Consider the following 13,866-nt stretch of genomic DNA (forward strand, 5'->3'; position numbering starts at 1 on the left):
AGGGACCTTTAATATGTTTCCAAATTAAATGATAATGACATGTTCTTTCCCACTGGAGTAGTGCATTTCTGGTGATTGTGTTTGCTAGCAGCAGAGTTAAGGAAGGGATTCCATGATGAATTGAATTTGCTTAACATCCATAAGCAAAATATCTGAAACTGTAAGACATAGTACATGTAGGTTAAATTAGACTTACCTTCTGTGTATTCGAGCAAGTAGCTTGGAATCCTTAGTCCATGTAACCGTGGAGTCCGCATGGATTTCACCAAAGCAACAATGTAATTTCAAGTTTCCAGATGAGTCAGGAAACACCTCCGCATGGATTGTGCAAATTAATTGGGGAGCTGCGTTGGATATATACATATGTCTAATTAGCATTCCTAAATCGCTGGTTGGTGCTACATTTCTTTGTTAGGAGATCAATAAATAATAGCGGTGACAATAAAAACCGTTGTACATATACAATGGGAGATATTTTACAATTCTTTCTTTTTGTCAGTGCGGTGTAACAAAGTTAATGGGATATATTTATTAATTAAAAACAATTCCTATTCTGGGTCAAGATGCTAAATGTTGAGAAGCTGTCTCTTGGTTTACGTGGAGATCGCTACTTATGACTTTGCCTGACAAAAGCACCTGCTTTTGCCCTGATATCCCCCCATATGCTTACTTAGTCATAAAAGAACATTAATTGGGGCAGAGGCCTTTTTTTAAGTATTTCTTTGAGATTTCCTATCAGTAAAATGGGTCATGACGAATTTAAAACTAAAACAACACTTAAGGTACTTTAACTGTTTAATCTCATTAAATTAGTTATAGTTACTCAAGCCCCTTGTTTTTGTCCCCTCTCCGCACCTTCCATCCCCATTCAGCTTAAACCATTTTTTTATATGTTTTACATTGAATGAGGGTCCCTTACTGCCCACAGCCCAACCCCCACTTTAGGAATGGCTAAGGCAGTGATTACACTAATCCGGGTCCATACAAATACATAGCAGAAACGAGCAGCTCTCATACGATGAAACCGGACAGCCGTCATTAATTCTCAGGTTCATTCTTCAACCCAGTAGCAAAAACAGGACAAGCTGTTAAGAATTCTCATTTCAAATTAAACCACTAAAGAACAGTTAAACACTGAATGACATGATGGTACCAAGGGACTACAGACACTATAACCACTGCAATGAGGTGTGATTATTCCTTTAAATAAAAAACGGCATGCAGTGCACAAAATACCAGCACTCTTCTGGATCTCCTTTTGACTATAAGATGTTACCCATCAATTGTAAACATTGCCCCAAATACTCCCATCCAAATCACTGCCAATGAAAATTAAAAGATGCATATATTTTGCTTAAATTACCCAGACAACTGTCTGAAAAAATTCTATATGTTTTTTTTGTTTTTTTAATTATTGTTTTATGTATCACCTGCATATCAGGTGGGGCATGAAGGGTCTCTCGTCTTGGGCACAGAAACCCATAAATCATCATTCTACATCTATTCCAAAGTTCCAAGCTTGACATGCATATCTGTCTGTGCTGATATAAACTCACGTGACACCCTATATATTATTACTTATATAGGGGAGCATATTAGAAAATTAATGTAAAGAATAAGTAAACTGGGGAGCTAATTTGATTTGCAACGTTTCAAAAGACTCTTGTTTCACAGTATGTAATAGATCTGTTGGTGAAAGTTTTATAGAGACCCTAAACCTGTCTATCACTAGTCCTCTACTCAGTAATGTTGATAACCTTGCCTGACCTAATGCAATTAATACTCCTATACTTTGTGATTATTAGATTCATGCAGTGGTGGATCCAGGGGGGAGCAACAAGGCAATTGCCCCCCCCCCCCGCCCCCACTCTCCCCCGAGATCCGATGCTCTCTCCTGTTGGGCCGGTGCTATCCAAGTGCCGGCTCTGCTCAGTGCCCTCACGGACCAGAGGGGAGATCAGAGATCTCCTTCACTGGTCCACAGGCACATTGCTGGGTGGCCAGCACAGAGAGAGGAGGAAGAGGAAACCCGGGAGCTCTGACCTGCAGCTCCGCCGGGTCTCCTCTCACGTTACCATGGCAACGCTCCGTTCTCGCTAGAGTGAAATCTAGCCCAGGAGCTGCAGGCTAGAGTTCACTCAGCACTAGAACCGCGAGGGATTATCCACGCGGACCACCAGGGCTTCACAGAATGGATATCCCCCCTCCCTGGGCAAAGGTAAGAAGGGAGAGGGGATATAAAGCATATTTTTTTTATTTAAAAAAATAAAACACTTATTTGTTTTAATCAGCCACCTCCCCCAACTACACACACACGGCCCCCACTGCACCCCCATACACATAATGCCCCCACTGTACACACACTTCTCCTCCATACACACACTGCTCAAACTGCACCCCGATACACACACTGCCCCCACTGTACACCCATACACACACTACCCCCACTGCACCCCCATACACATAATGCCCCCACTGTACCCCCATACACACACTTTTCCCCATACACACACTGCCCCCACTGTACACCCATACACACACTACCCCCACTGCACCCCCATACACACATTGCCCCCACTGTACACCCATACACACACTTCTCCCCCATACACAATGCCCAAATTACTAAACTCCCATACACATACTGCCCCCACTACACCCTCATACATACACTGGCCCCATACACACAGTGTTCCCACTGCACCCCATATATACACTGCACTCCCATGCACCCACTACACCACTCACACAAACACACACTGCCCATCCTACACACACTGTCTCACACACACACACACACACACACCTACCTACCTACCTAGAGGCCCTATCCCCATACTATAGCCCCTATCCTGGCAGACCACAGGTACATTATCAAACTGTTCTTAAATGGTTTGACTATTTACTCTAGGAGGGCACCACGGCACTCCTGGCACCATAACCACTACAGAGAGCTGTAGTGCTTATTGCGCCTGGATTGTTTCTTTAAATAATCTATAAGTGCCCCTCCCGAGATAAGGCTCTGGATCCGCCAGTGGCTTCATGGTGCTAAACATTCAATCACAATTTACATCTTTTGTGTAAAACCTTTGTTTTGTTTTTTTGCTGGATTGAGACAACTACGCAGTTTAGGTTTATTATCTTAGGTAATCATTTTGGGCAGTTCCTGAATAGTGTGATGCTAACTCCTGCACACAGACTTACTTTTTGAGTGTGAAACAGAGTGCGGATCAGGCCATCATGCTAACATCTGAAGCACACTGTTAGTCTGCGGGGGACGCATTTTGGCTTTCTGATGAGCTTTCCAGTTGCTGCAAGAGGATTTCTAATTAGGCAGAGTATACAGGCACCTGTCCTTTAGGTGACACCTGTTTTCAGCACTTAGAATACTCTTTTTGGAGCTCAAGTGAGGTAATGGTTAGCCCTAACCAGTGTTCTCTGTAGCCCAGTCAGCATCATATACTTGAAAAACTGCAGAAACAGTTATAGATGGTGTAAAACTTAGTGCTGCCCCATGTACACTAGTGTCTGTGTGAAAGGCTGGACACTCAAGCACACAAATCCTAAACCCGACTCACCCCAATACTCAACTCTTACCATAAACTGAATAATTCTAAACACCCCTTAAACCATAACTATAACTCCTCTTAAACGTTTAATCTTTTTAACACTTAACACTCTCTGTAATACAGATGTTAATCCTTATTAAACCTCAAACTCACTTTTACCCTAACCACCTCCAACATTATCTTTGCACACTTAGAAACACTTGTTACACAGATTCAAACACAATGCATTAAAAGTAGAATAGATACACACACACGCATATACAAATACTGTTATCAAATACCAATATATGATTTTTATATGCCTAAATACAAAATAAATAAAAGTTACTGTTTAGTATACATATCCACAAAGATTTAATTATGCATTTTTTTTATTGAGGATATATCTAAAAACAGCTTGCAAAAGCTGTAGTTCTCTTGTCTGCTGCCTTTGCAAGCCCTTCTCTCCTAACCCATGCTCAGACTTTCTGTGGCTGTCCAATCATAGACTTTCCAATGCTGTTTAATGAGAAGTCTGGGCAAGACATGTGCTCTGGGCAAGACATGTGCTCTGGCCAATTGCTGCCTCTTGAATTCAGTGCAAATAAGCTATCAAAACCAGGAAGTAACATGACCTGTTGTCTGCTTGAAAAGGCATCAGGGTATAACCAGTATAATTTTTAAAGTGTCAATTTTTGTTGAAATCTGCACTTTTTTCTAAATTAAAAAAAAATAGAACACACTTGTCACACATAAAGCTTTTCAGAAAGCGAAAGTGCTTTAGGGGTCTGTAGTGTCCTTTAAAAAAATGTTCTGTCTGGAATGTCCAGTTAAATTGATCAAATTTACTTCCAATTCACGTTATCTGCCTAATTTTGGTGGGAGTAGTGGGCCACTTTAGAATTCTACAAGCACCTGACATGTAAATCTGACCTTAGAAAGAAGACAAGGAGAGCTTACATCTACAACACCAGTGAGTCTTTTCTTAATGTCCCAACTTATATATCCTACTGGATGGAGAGGTAATGTGGGACATTAAGGATGTCATGAGCAATAAGTTATAGGTATATTTACCTGGACCCTTTCCATCTTGCTACAAATATAATGGGGGCAAGAGTTGCAATAAGGGCATTGGGCATATTTTGATTCTATATTGATTGGGGAAGACTTGGTATTTTGGTCAGCCGTATATACTTGCATCACTACACACAACCTTCTGGCTATCATTTCAATGCCGACATAAAACAAGTGATATAGGATTAAATATGAATTATACATCTGATAATTTATCTTACTTTCTGGGTACATTGCACATTGTGCATAAACACCCCCACACTTTCTTTAGATTGTAACTTAATTTGAGCAGGGCCTTGTCACCTATTTTTCCACATACCTATATATGTTTGTCACTGATTACATGTAGGCATTGTTTGCATGTTTCGATGCATATTATGTAAAATATATTAATATTAATGAGCTCTTACCTTTTTTATTGTCATTTATAGATGCTGTAGCACTCTCTTTCTTGTCTCTTTGTTCTTCACCTCCTGGCAATAACTCAGTAACCACCAGTGACGACTGCCTTTCAATACATTTTGAATTTTTGGATAGCCCTTTTTCCTGAGCTTTTAACTTTTTTTTGGCCACTTTATTTTCTGTACCATGTGTTGATATTTTGTTATCTGTCACGCTTGCCACATTTGTTGAATATTGTGGATCAAGGTTAGCAAGGTCTCCTGTTCCACTCACTGTATCAGAAACTTTGCAAACAAGTATGAACTCCGGAGCACTCAGAATATAATCCTTTGTATTTGGTGAACAGGTACCATCAACTCCCGCGGAATTACTAGCAAGGGAACCACTTACAGATGCCTTGGCATTTAACTCCTTGGGGCTAAAAAGTTCTCTTTGCTCAAAACATTTGTTCAGCTGGGTTTTAGGACTATGGTTTGGATTACATTTTAAGGTTTTGTTGCCATTTACATGATCTACGTCTCTATTTAAAATGCAGCTGTTATTCCATGAAGAAGAGTTTCTTGGTTTCTTTTTGGTTTGTGAATCAGTTTTTGATAAATGTGTTTCTTTTCTATTGCTTTTACATTGTGATGTATTAATAGTTCTATCAACAAGCACACTTCCACTATCGAGGTCCAAACGTTCAGCTTGTTCATCAGTTCCTAAACATATAACATTGTCTTTTAGGACATGAAGGTTTGTAGGTATCTCTGTCGTATCCACTGAGTTATCTTGTATTACTTGACCACAACCATTGTTAAGTGTGCTTGTATTATCCACTGAACCTGTGTTGAGCATTTTTTGTAATTCCACAAGTCTGCAGTCCACACTTTCCTTAGGTTTCTCAGACCTCGTAATTTTTCCCTCAGGACATTTGTTACCAAGAAGAGTTGTAGCGCATGGAATATTTTCTATGGTTTCATGTGTTTTACCCTTTCCAGCAGTTGGAGATAGATCCATGGAATTCTTGTGAAAACCTTCACGCTCTTTATTTTTGCTGAAAGAGTCTTCAGCATTTTTCAGACAGTTATGTTTTTTCTTATGCTTCATTTTATGTGCAGGACAAACTATCATTAATTTGGCTGAATTATCATTTTTTGATTGAGCCATCTCTGTGAAACAGCTTATTATGTCTCCTTTTTCTTTATCAGACTCACTTAATGTTGCAGCTGAGTTATCTGATTTTTGTTTATTTTCATCCTCCAGAATACTTATCTGTTCAATTTTCTTTTTGTTTGTACAAATTCCTTTCTCTTGACTTTGGCCAGGTTCAATACATTGGTCAATAGTTTTGCAGCAAAAGCCATCAGGCATTGGATGAACTATTTCCTGGGAACAAGATATAAAGTAAGAGATAAATGTCAAGTAGTACTTAATTTAATTAATAATGATTAAAGAGACAATCTAAGAATCGGAACCACTACAGTTTAATATTCTACACAGTTAGACTTAGCAGTTTAAATATTGTCTTTTCTGATAAAAGACAGTGTTTAAATTGCGGTGTTAGGCTACCTCTAGTGGCTGTCACTTGGACAGCCACTAGATGGACTTCCTGGCTGCAGTCATGCAAAGGTCGCAGGACCAACATTCAATATTTTTAACGCTTTGTATCGAGATGCTGTACACTCCCTATAGAGATGAACTGACTCAATCCATCTTCATGAAGAGATGCTGATTGGCACAGCGATTACCGCCCATGCGCACACATCTTCCAATGCTTCTCTATGGGCAAGTATTGGATTGGCTGTGATCATCAGTACTGATGATCTGAGCCAGCGGGGCGACTGTGACAAGACCAGCACCACTGGGAAAATAGGTCAGTAAAACTATTTATTGACTTACTTCTGAGGGGGCTCAATAATCTAAATGACTATATTAACACTGTAGCATTAGGAATACATTATTATTAATATTATTATTATTATTTTGGTATTTATATAGTGGCAACTAATTCCGCAGCACTTTACAATATTATGAAAGGGGGGAAATTTACAATAAATAAGACAATGACACAGGAACAATAGGTAGAGGAGGGACTTCTTAAACAATTGAATACGAGGGGAGACTCTGATGGGGTTAGGCAGGCTGTTCCAAAGGAAGGGAGCTGCCCGCGAGAAGTCTCGCAAGCTCGAGTTAGCAGTAAGGGGGCAAGCAATGGACAGGAGAAGGTCACCGGCAGAGCGGAGAGACTGAGAAGATGCATATCTATGAAATAGTGAAGAAATGTTACAGGGGCTAGAGTTGTTTAAATCTTTATAGGTAAGGGTTAGTATTTTGAATTGACACCTACAGGATACAGGAAGCTAGTGTAAGGATCGACAGAGGGGCGAGGTATGGGAGGAACGATGGGTGAGAAAGATCAGAATGGATGCAACATTCTTTACAAATTGTAGCGGAGCTGTTCGACTTCTGCGGAGACCAACTAGGAGAGAATTCCAGTAATCCATGCGAGAAATTACCAGAGCATAAACAAGCTCCTTGGCAGCATCTTTATTCATAGCACTGGCATATTACTTTAAATTCTGAGTAGGTATAATGATTAAACAGATGTTTAAATGGGTTTATATTCTGTAAACATTGGTTTCTGGTGGTAAGCTTGCAATTCACTTGCAAATGTTTGGGTGTGATATCCCAGTTGGAAGAAAATATTTCCAATCTCACCTCTATTCCAAGGTGGTATAGAGTTTTTTCTTGAGATTTTGATCTCTTAAAAATGTGGTCTACATTTTGTAAGTCGACTGTCAACTGATAACAATTTAGGGCTCATGTCTAATCTTGTCACTAAATATCTGCCATAAGCAGTTGTTAATAATAGCTGGAAGAAATTAGCAACAGGTTTCCAGCCTTAAAACTTGCCTTTGATCTTTTTACTGCAACTAATATAGATCACCACTATCGATTCAAGAAATGTAAACATGTATTTCTAAAGCTAGAGTGTTCTCCTACCTATGTAGGTGTTGATCCCCACTTGCAGAGGTTTAACATGTCAGTTTGCTGGTGCCCTGCCTCGCTGGCTGAGATCATCAGTCTTGATGAACCCAGACAATTTAATGCTTCCCCATAGGGAAACATTGGAAGGCTAGTGTGCATGTGCAGCAAAACGTTGCTCTGCGTCAATCAAATGCTCTTGTTGAGAGCCATTTGAGCTATAGCTAAGTTAAACTTGGTTATAGCTCCAGAAGCATCTCTGGCATACACTAGAGCCGTGTTAACCCTGCAATGAAAACATTGTTGTTCCTGCAATGCACGAGTGGTTGTCAGCGGCCATTTTGTTTTTGTATGTCATTTGCTATATAAGAATTGAGTGAAATGGATGGTGTTCTCATTGTTTGTAACATGTATTCTGGTATGTATGCATGTACTGAGTAATGTGAATTCTGGCCTCTGTGTAAATACTGGGTGGAATGAAAATGTCTTTATCAGAGCTATTTATTAAAGTATTACAAGTTTATTTCACACTTAAGGAGGTGAAAATGCTGACCTGGGAAAAAATCTCCAAAGTCAGCTATGCTTTCAATTCTGCTATTTTTCCCTTAGATTGGAATTCATCTATACATACTGTTTATGAAGGATCACAGTTGGATTAAGATTCCCCAGTGTTGAGTGTTGAATAGAAGGCTGGACTGGGAAAAAGTTTTGGCCGTGGCATTTTTAGATCACATCGGCCCAGTGGGAAAGGGGCGGGGCCAGGAAGTGTTGTGTCACGCCCATGTGCAGATCGCTGCTGAAGAGCTCTCACATGAGAAAAAGGCCCTGTATTTGTTCTGTACAGAGCAGACACATTTAATGATATGCTTGTTCTGGGTTGGCTTGTGACTTGTCTATGGTGTTTTTGTAAGTTTGGATACTGGTTGTGGGATTGCATGTGTGTAGAGTGAGCTGATTGTGGTGTGGTGTTTTGTGTAAAAATTTCAGTTTGAGTTGTGTTGTGTTTGTGGTGTAATATGTGTGGCTAGTGCCTATAGTGTGTGTAGCTAGCGGCTGTAGACAGTGTGTGTGTATAGGGGCTGTAGTGTGTGTATTTAGGGAATGCAGTGAGTATGTGCAATGGGGCTGCAGTGTGTGTATGGGCAGTAGAGAGAGTAGAGAGTGTCTTTAGTCGTCTGTGTTTGTGTATAGGGGATCTAGTGCATACATAGAAGAAGCACAGTGTATTTAGGGGACATAGTGTGTATGACTGAAATGTAGTGTGTGTCTATAGAAGATCTAGTGTGTATAGGGGATCAAGTGTGTGTAGGTGATGCGGTGTGTGTGTATAGGGAATGACTGTCTCTATGGAATCTCATAAGTGTAGAGGTGCAGCCCGTGAAGGGCACAGTGTGTGTGAGGGGTGCAGTGAGTGAGAGATGTAGTGCATGCATAGGGGTGCAGTGTGTAGGGATCCAGTGTGTGTAGGGGTCCAGTGTGTGTGTGTAGGGGTGCAGTGTGTGTGTGTGTATAGGGGTGCAGTGTGTGAGAAAGGTGCAGTGTGTGAGGGGTCCAGTGTGTGTAACTGTGCTAGGTGGTGTAAGGCCTATATTGTGTGTGTTTTGGGGCATTGGTGAAATGGGATTGGGAGCAAAATGGTTAGATTATTCTGTTATTATAAAAACACAAACTAAACAAACTGTAGTAAAGTGCCAGATGGGCCGCTGAGGGGAATTGCTGATCCCCCCACCAGCCCTTTAAGGCACCCAGCAAGGTCTGTACTTCGATATCGCTGGCAAGTGGCGGCTCTGCATGGGCTGGCAGGGGAGTTCCTTATTGCGCGGCCCTGGAGATCTGGTGGGGTTGTGATCACAGTTTCACTTCCTGGTGGTCCAGTGGGTTCTGCCCCTGGTGACTCTGAGGGAGGAATTTTTGTATGCACCACTAATGGGTGCAGATAATTGTAATTGGTCTTTCCGGTCCCAGTACCACAAAGGGGCATTAACATTGATCTGCATCCTCTCAAGAGGCACACATAAAGCCTTTTTGAAGCAATGTGGTAGCTAAGGGCTGGTGGGGGAGATTTTTTGATCTCCCTACCAATGCACGAAGCTGTGCCCCTCTACTCCTGCTGCATTGGGTGTGTCAGGGCATGATTGTCTGTCCTTCATACATATAACTGGTTAACCACCAAAGAATAAATTCTCAATTAAGCAATTTTCCCATTAACCCCTTCAAACTTTTGCTTATTTAACAAAACTAAAATTGAAATAAATACTTATTTATAAAGACTAAGGATAACATTTCAGAGATACAGAGAATTTTATCCTAATCTGAAAGCTTCCATGCCTCAATGATAGGGTGCAATTAATATTGATTTGTACATATGTACACAGGAGGATAGAATAGTAAGTAAATAGTATATGAGGACAGGGGCCGCCATCAGGGGGTGACAACCATAATGGTTGTCACGGGCCTGGCGGCCCTTGGGGGCCTGGCCTCCCGGGCCCCACGTGGAGCGGCGAAGCTGCCGCAGGTGCATCTGCATCGGGGCCCATCAGGTGGCCCAAGCATTTAGGGCCACCCAATGGGCCCTATATCTTCAGGGGCCCGGTCAGCACTGCGGATGGGTAATTGCGCGACCAGGCCTCTTTAAAAAAAATTGCGGCTATACCGCAAGTTCTGCTGGGAGGAAGTGATGGCCGGTCACTTCCTCCCAGCTTACTCCGAGCGGGGGGAGAGGGAGAGTGGAGGAGAGGACAGAACAGGGAGACAAGAGGCATCCACTCCCATCATCCCCAGCCACCCTCCTGCAACTTAAAGGTAAGAGGAGGGTGGCTGATAAATGAGGTGTGTGTGTGTGTCTGCAAGTATGTGTGTATGTCAGTATGTATGTCTGTGTGTATATCAGTATGTCTGTCTGTGTGTGTGTGTGTGTGTGTGTGTATGTCAGTATGTATGTCTGTGTGTATGTCAGTGTGTGTGTGTGTGTGTGTGTATGTCAGTATGTCTGTGTGTGTGTGTGCATGTCAGTATATATGTCTGTGTGTGTGTATGTCTGTGTGTATGTCTGTGTGTGTGTGTATGTCAGTATGTATGTCTGTGTGTATGTCAGTATGTATGTCTGTGTGTATGTCAGTATGTATGTCTGTGTGTATGTCAGTATGTCTGTGTGTGTGTGTGTGTGTATGTCAGTATGTATGTCTGTGTGTGTATGTCTGTGTGTATGTCTGTGTGTGTGTATGTCAGTATGTATGTCTGTGTGTGTGTGTGTCAGTATGTATGTCAGTATGTATGTCTGTGTGTATGTCAGTATCTATGTCTGTGTGTGTGTATGTCAGTATGTATGTCTGTGTGTGTATGTGTGTATGTATGTATGTATGTCAGTATGCATGTATGTCAGTATGTATGTGTGTATGTGTCTATCTATCTGTATGTGTATGTGTATGTCAGTATGTCTGGTTGTATGTATGTCTGTGTGTGTGTCTGCAAGTATGTATGTATGTCTGTGTGTGTGTCTGCAAGTATGTATGTATGTCAGTATGCATGTATGTATGTCAGTATGCATGTATGTCTGTGTGTGTATGTCAGTATGTCTGTATGTATGTGTGTATGTTTGTGTATGTCAGTATGTATATATGTCTGTATGTATGTATGTATGTGTGTGTATGTCAGTATGTATGTGTGTATGTATGTATATATCTATCTATCTATGTGTGTGTGTGTATGTCTGTATGTATGTATATCAGTGTGTATGTGTATGTATGCCATTATGTATGTATGTCAGTATGTATTTATGTCTATGTCAGTTTGTATGTATGTCTGTCAGTATGTATGTCTGTCTGTATGTATGTGTGTGTGTCAGTATGTGATTATGTATGTACAACAGTGTGTGTGTGTGTGTATCTGTATCTGTGTATGTGTCTATATATATGTATGTGTATGTCTGTTTGTCTGTTTCAGTGTTTGTGTCTGTTAGTATGTGTGTATCTTTCTGTGTGTGTGTGTCTGTGTCCTTTTGTGTCTGTGGGTGTATTCCTGTGGGCATGATTTGGAGGCGGGATTTGGAGGCAGGGCTTGGAGGCGGGCACACGGGGGCCCAGACCTTGAGCTGTGTTAGTGGCCCCACAATTTCTGATGGCGGCCCTGAGGACAGCTGTACAGTTAAATACCTCAGTTTTAAAGCTTTTGAAAATGTCACCATGTGCTCTTCCCTTACAGTAATGCTGTGAAAAGCCAGATTTTGTTCGTACATGTACAATATGGGTGGAATGAATCCACATTGGGTCGGGTGGGATAAATCCTGGAGTGTACAGGATGGATTGAATATTGGTATACATTTATTACAGCAACATGATGGACTTGATTGAATATGCATTAATATGCATCTATGTAAAATCAAGCTTAGCTGTATCTCTGTATCAGCTAAATTAAATCTTGGGGTTTATATGTGTGGTGGAATCTCGGTAAAAATAAATTTAGTAGGCCGAGATTACCACGTGGCATGTGTACGTGCATATACTGGTGTATCGGTCGGTTGGTTGCACGTGGCAAAGATACGATCAGTAGTGTACGGGGCATGTGCGAGAATACCGGATGTAGTATTCCCCTCCTCCATTGTGCTGGGCAAGCCATGCGGTCAAACAGGAAGTTAGTTCTTATTCGATTGATTGGGTAAGAGAATGTGTGGGTGGAGCTACTTATGGGAGGAGTTACATGCTTATATAAGGAGCCTACACTATTGTCCGGGGCTCAGAACTTGTTGTATTTTGGTGACATTAGTCCCTCTGAGTCCCGATCGGTGAACCGAATAAAGAATCTCTTCCTTCCTGAAGAAACCTGTGTCCATCTCGCTGTGCTTGGCTTCCGTCAGTTTCTCCGGTATCATTTGGTGCATTGGCCGGGAAGCTCATCGTTCAACGGTAGCTGAGAAGCAAAGGCGTGAGACGGTCTGAACTTCTGCGTGGACCTCCCTTCGTCTCGGCGCCACTGGTTTGTTGTCCAGGAGATCATCGGCCTCTAGTAAGTGCTGGGGTGTCCCCGTCGATGAGTGTGAACTCAGGTTCAGGAACGAGGAGGTAAGACGACCGCTGTTTTAGACGGCGGACCCACTAGGGGTATTGGATACCGATTGTGCGGTAGGCCCATAAGGGGTTATTTGGAATCTGCCCCCTCCAGTGGAGGGAAGGAGCGAAGGCGCACCGCTCAATTAAACGCCCTTTAGTAAGCCCGTTTAATTTTGGTTTGGAGTCAGGCGGGGTTCTGGTGTAAATAGCCCTAGCCGGACACCGGTGTCTTGTCTAGACTAGCGTTCTAGGGTGTATATTACGTTCGCTAGGTCGGAGGGACCGGGAGACTAAGCGGCGCCTGTGTAAATTCGGTTCGCTAGATCTCAACCTATCTTGGCTAAATGGGAAGGCGTGTAAATTTGGAACCCACTAGACTATTGATAGAGTAGATAGACTAAGAGGGTACTGTTGTAAATTCCGCCCTCTAGTTCGCTATATGTGGTGCTTGGGCAGTGTGGCTAACCAAAACGTATGTAGATAGTTTTAGGTAGTCCATCAAGGTACTGGCCAATAGATTAGTTGGGAATTGTATATGTGTTAAAGATTGTTGTAGTAGCGTGTATATCTTGCTAGATAGCGTGAGCTCTGCCGTCTAGCGAGAGTGTGAATAGTGTGTAATTGTATTATAGCGCACAGTACCATAACCATGTATAATTACTGACACTGTAAATAAGTACTAATAATTGTCGTCTATGTTGCATGTTTAACACCATAACCACTACTAATTGTACTGTGACTTTAAATTGTACTTTAACCTATGCTAACCGCACTGTAGCTACTGTTTGTAAAGACGATGTTACTGGGGTATGTTATAGACGGGTAATTCA

General features: G+C 41.8%; 1 protein-coding gene across 1 annotated transcript in view; it reads right to left on the reverse strand.

The window, feature by feature from the left end:
• Positions 1-13,866, reverse strand: part of ALPK2 (alpha kinase 2) — a 60,824-nt gene that overhangs the window by 34,193 nt on the left and 12,765 nt on the right. Inside the window, exons 2-3 of the mRNA XM_063453949.1 lie at positions 5,033-6,392; positions 197-344 (exon numbers count right to left, since the gene is read on the reverse strand). Coding sequence (XP_063310019.1) covers positions 197-344; positions 5,033-6,392 — 1,508 coding nt within the window. The remainder of the gene's footprint in view (positions 1-196; positions 345-5,032; positions 6,393-13,866) is intronic.

The sequence above is a fragment of the Pelobates fuscus genome, chromosome 5, assembly GCF_036172605.1.
Source record: "Pelobates fuscus isolate aPelFus1 chromosome 5, aPelFus1.pri, whole genome shotgun sequence".
NCBI classification, from domain to species: Eukaryota; Metazoa; Chordata; class Amphibia; order Anura; family Pelobatidae; genus Pelobates; species Pelobates fuscus.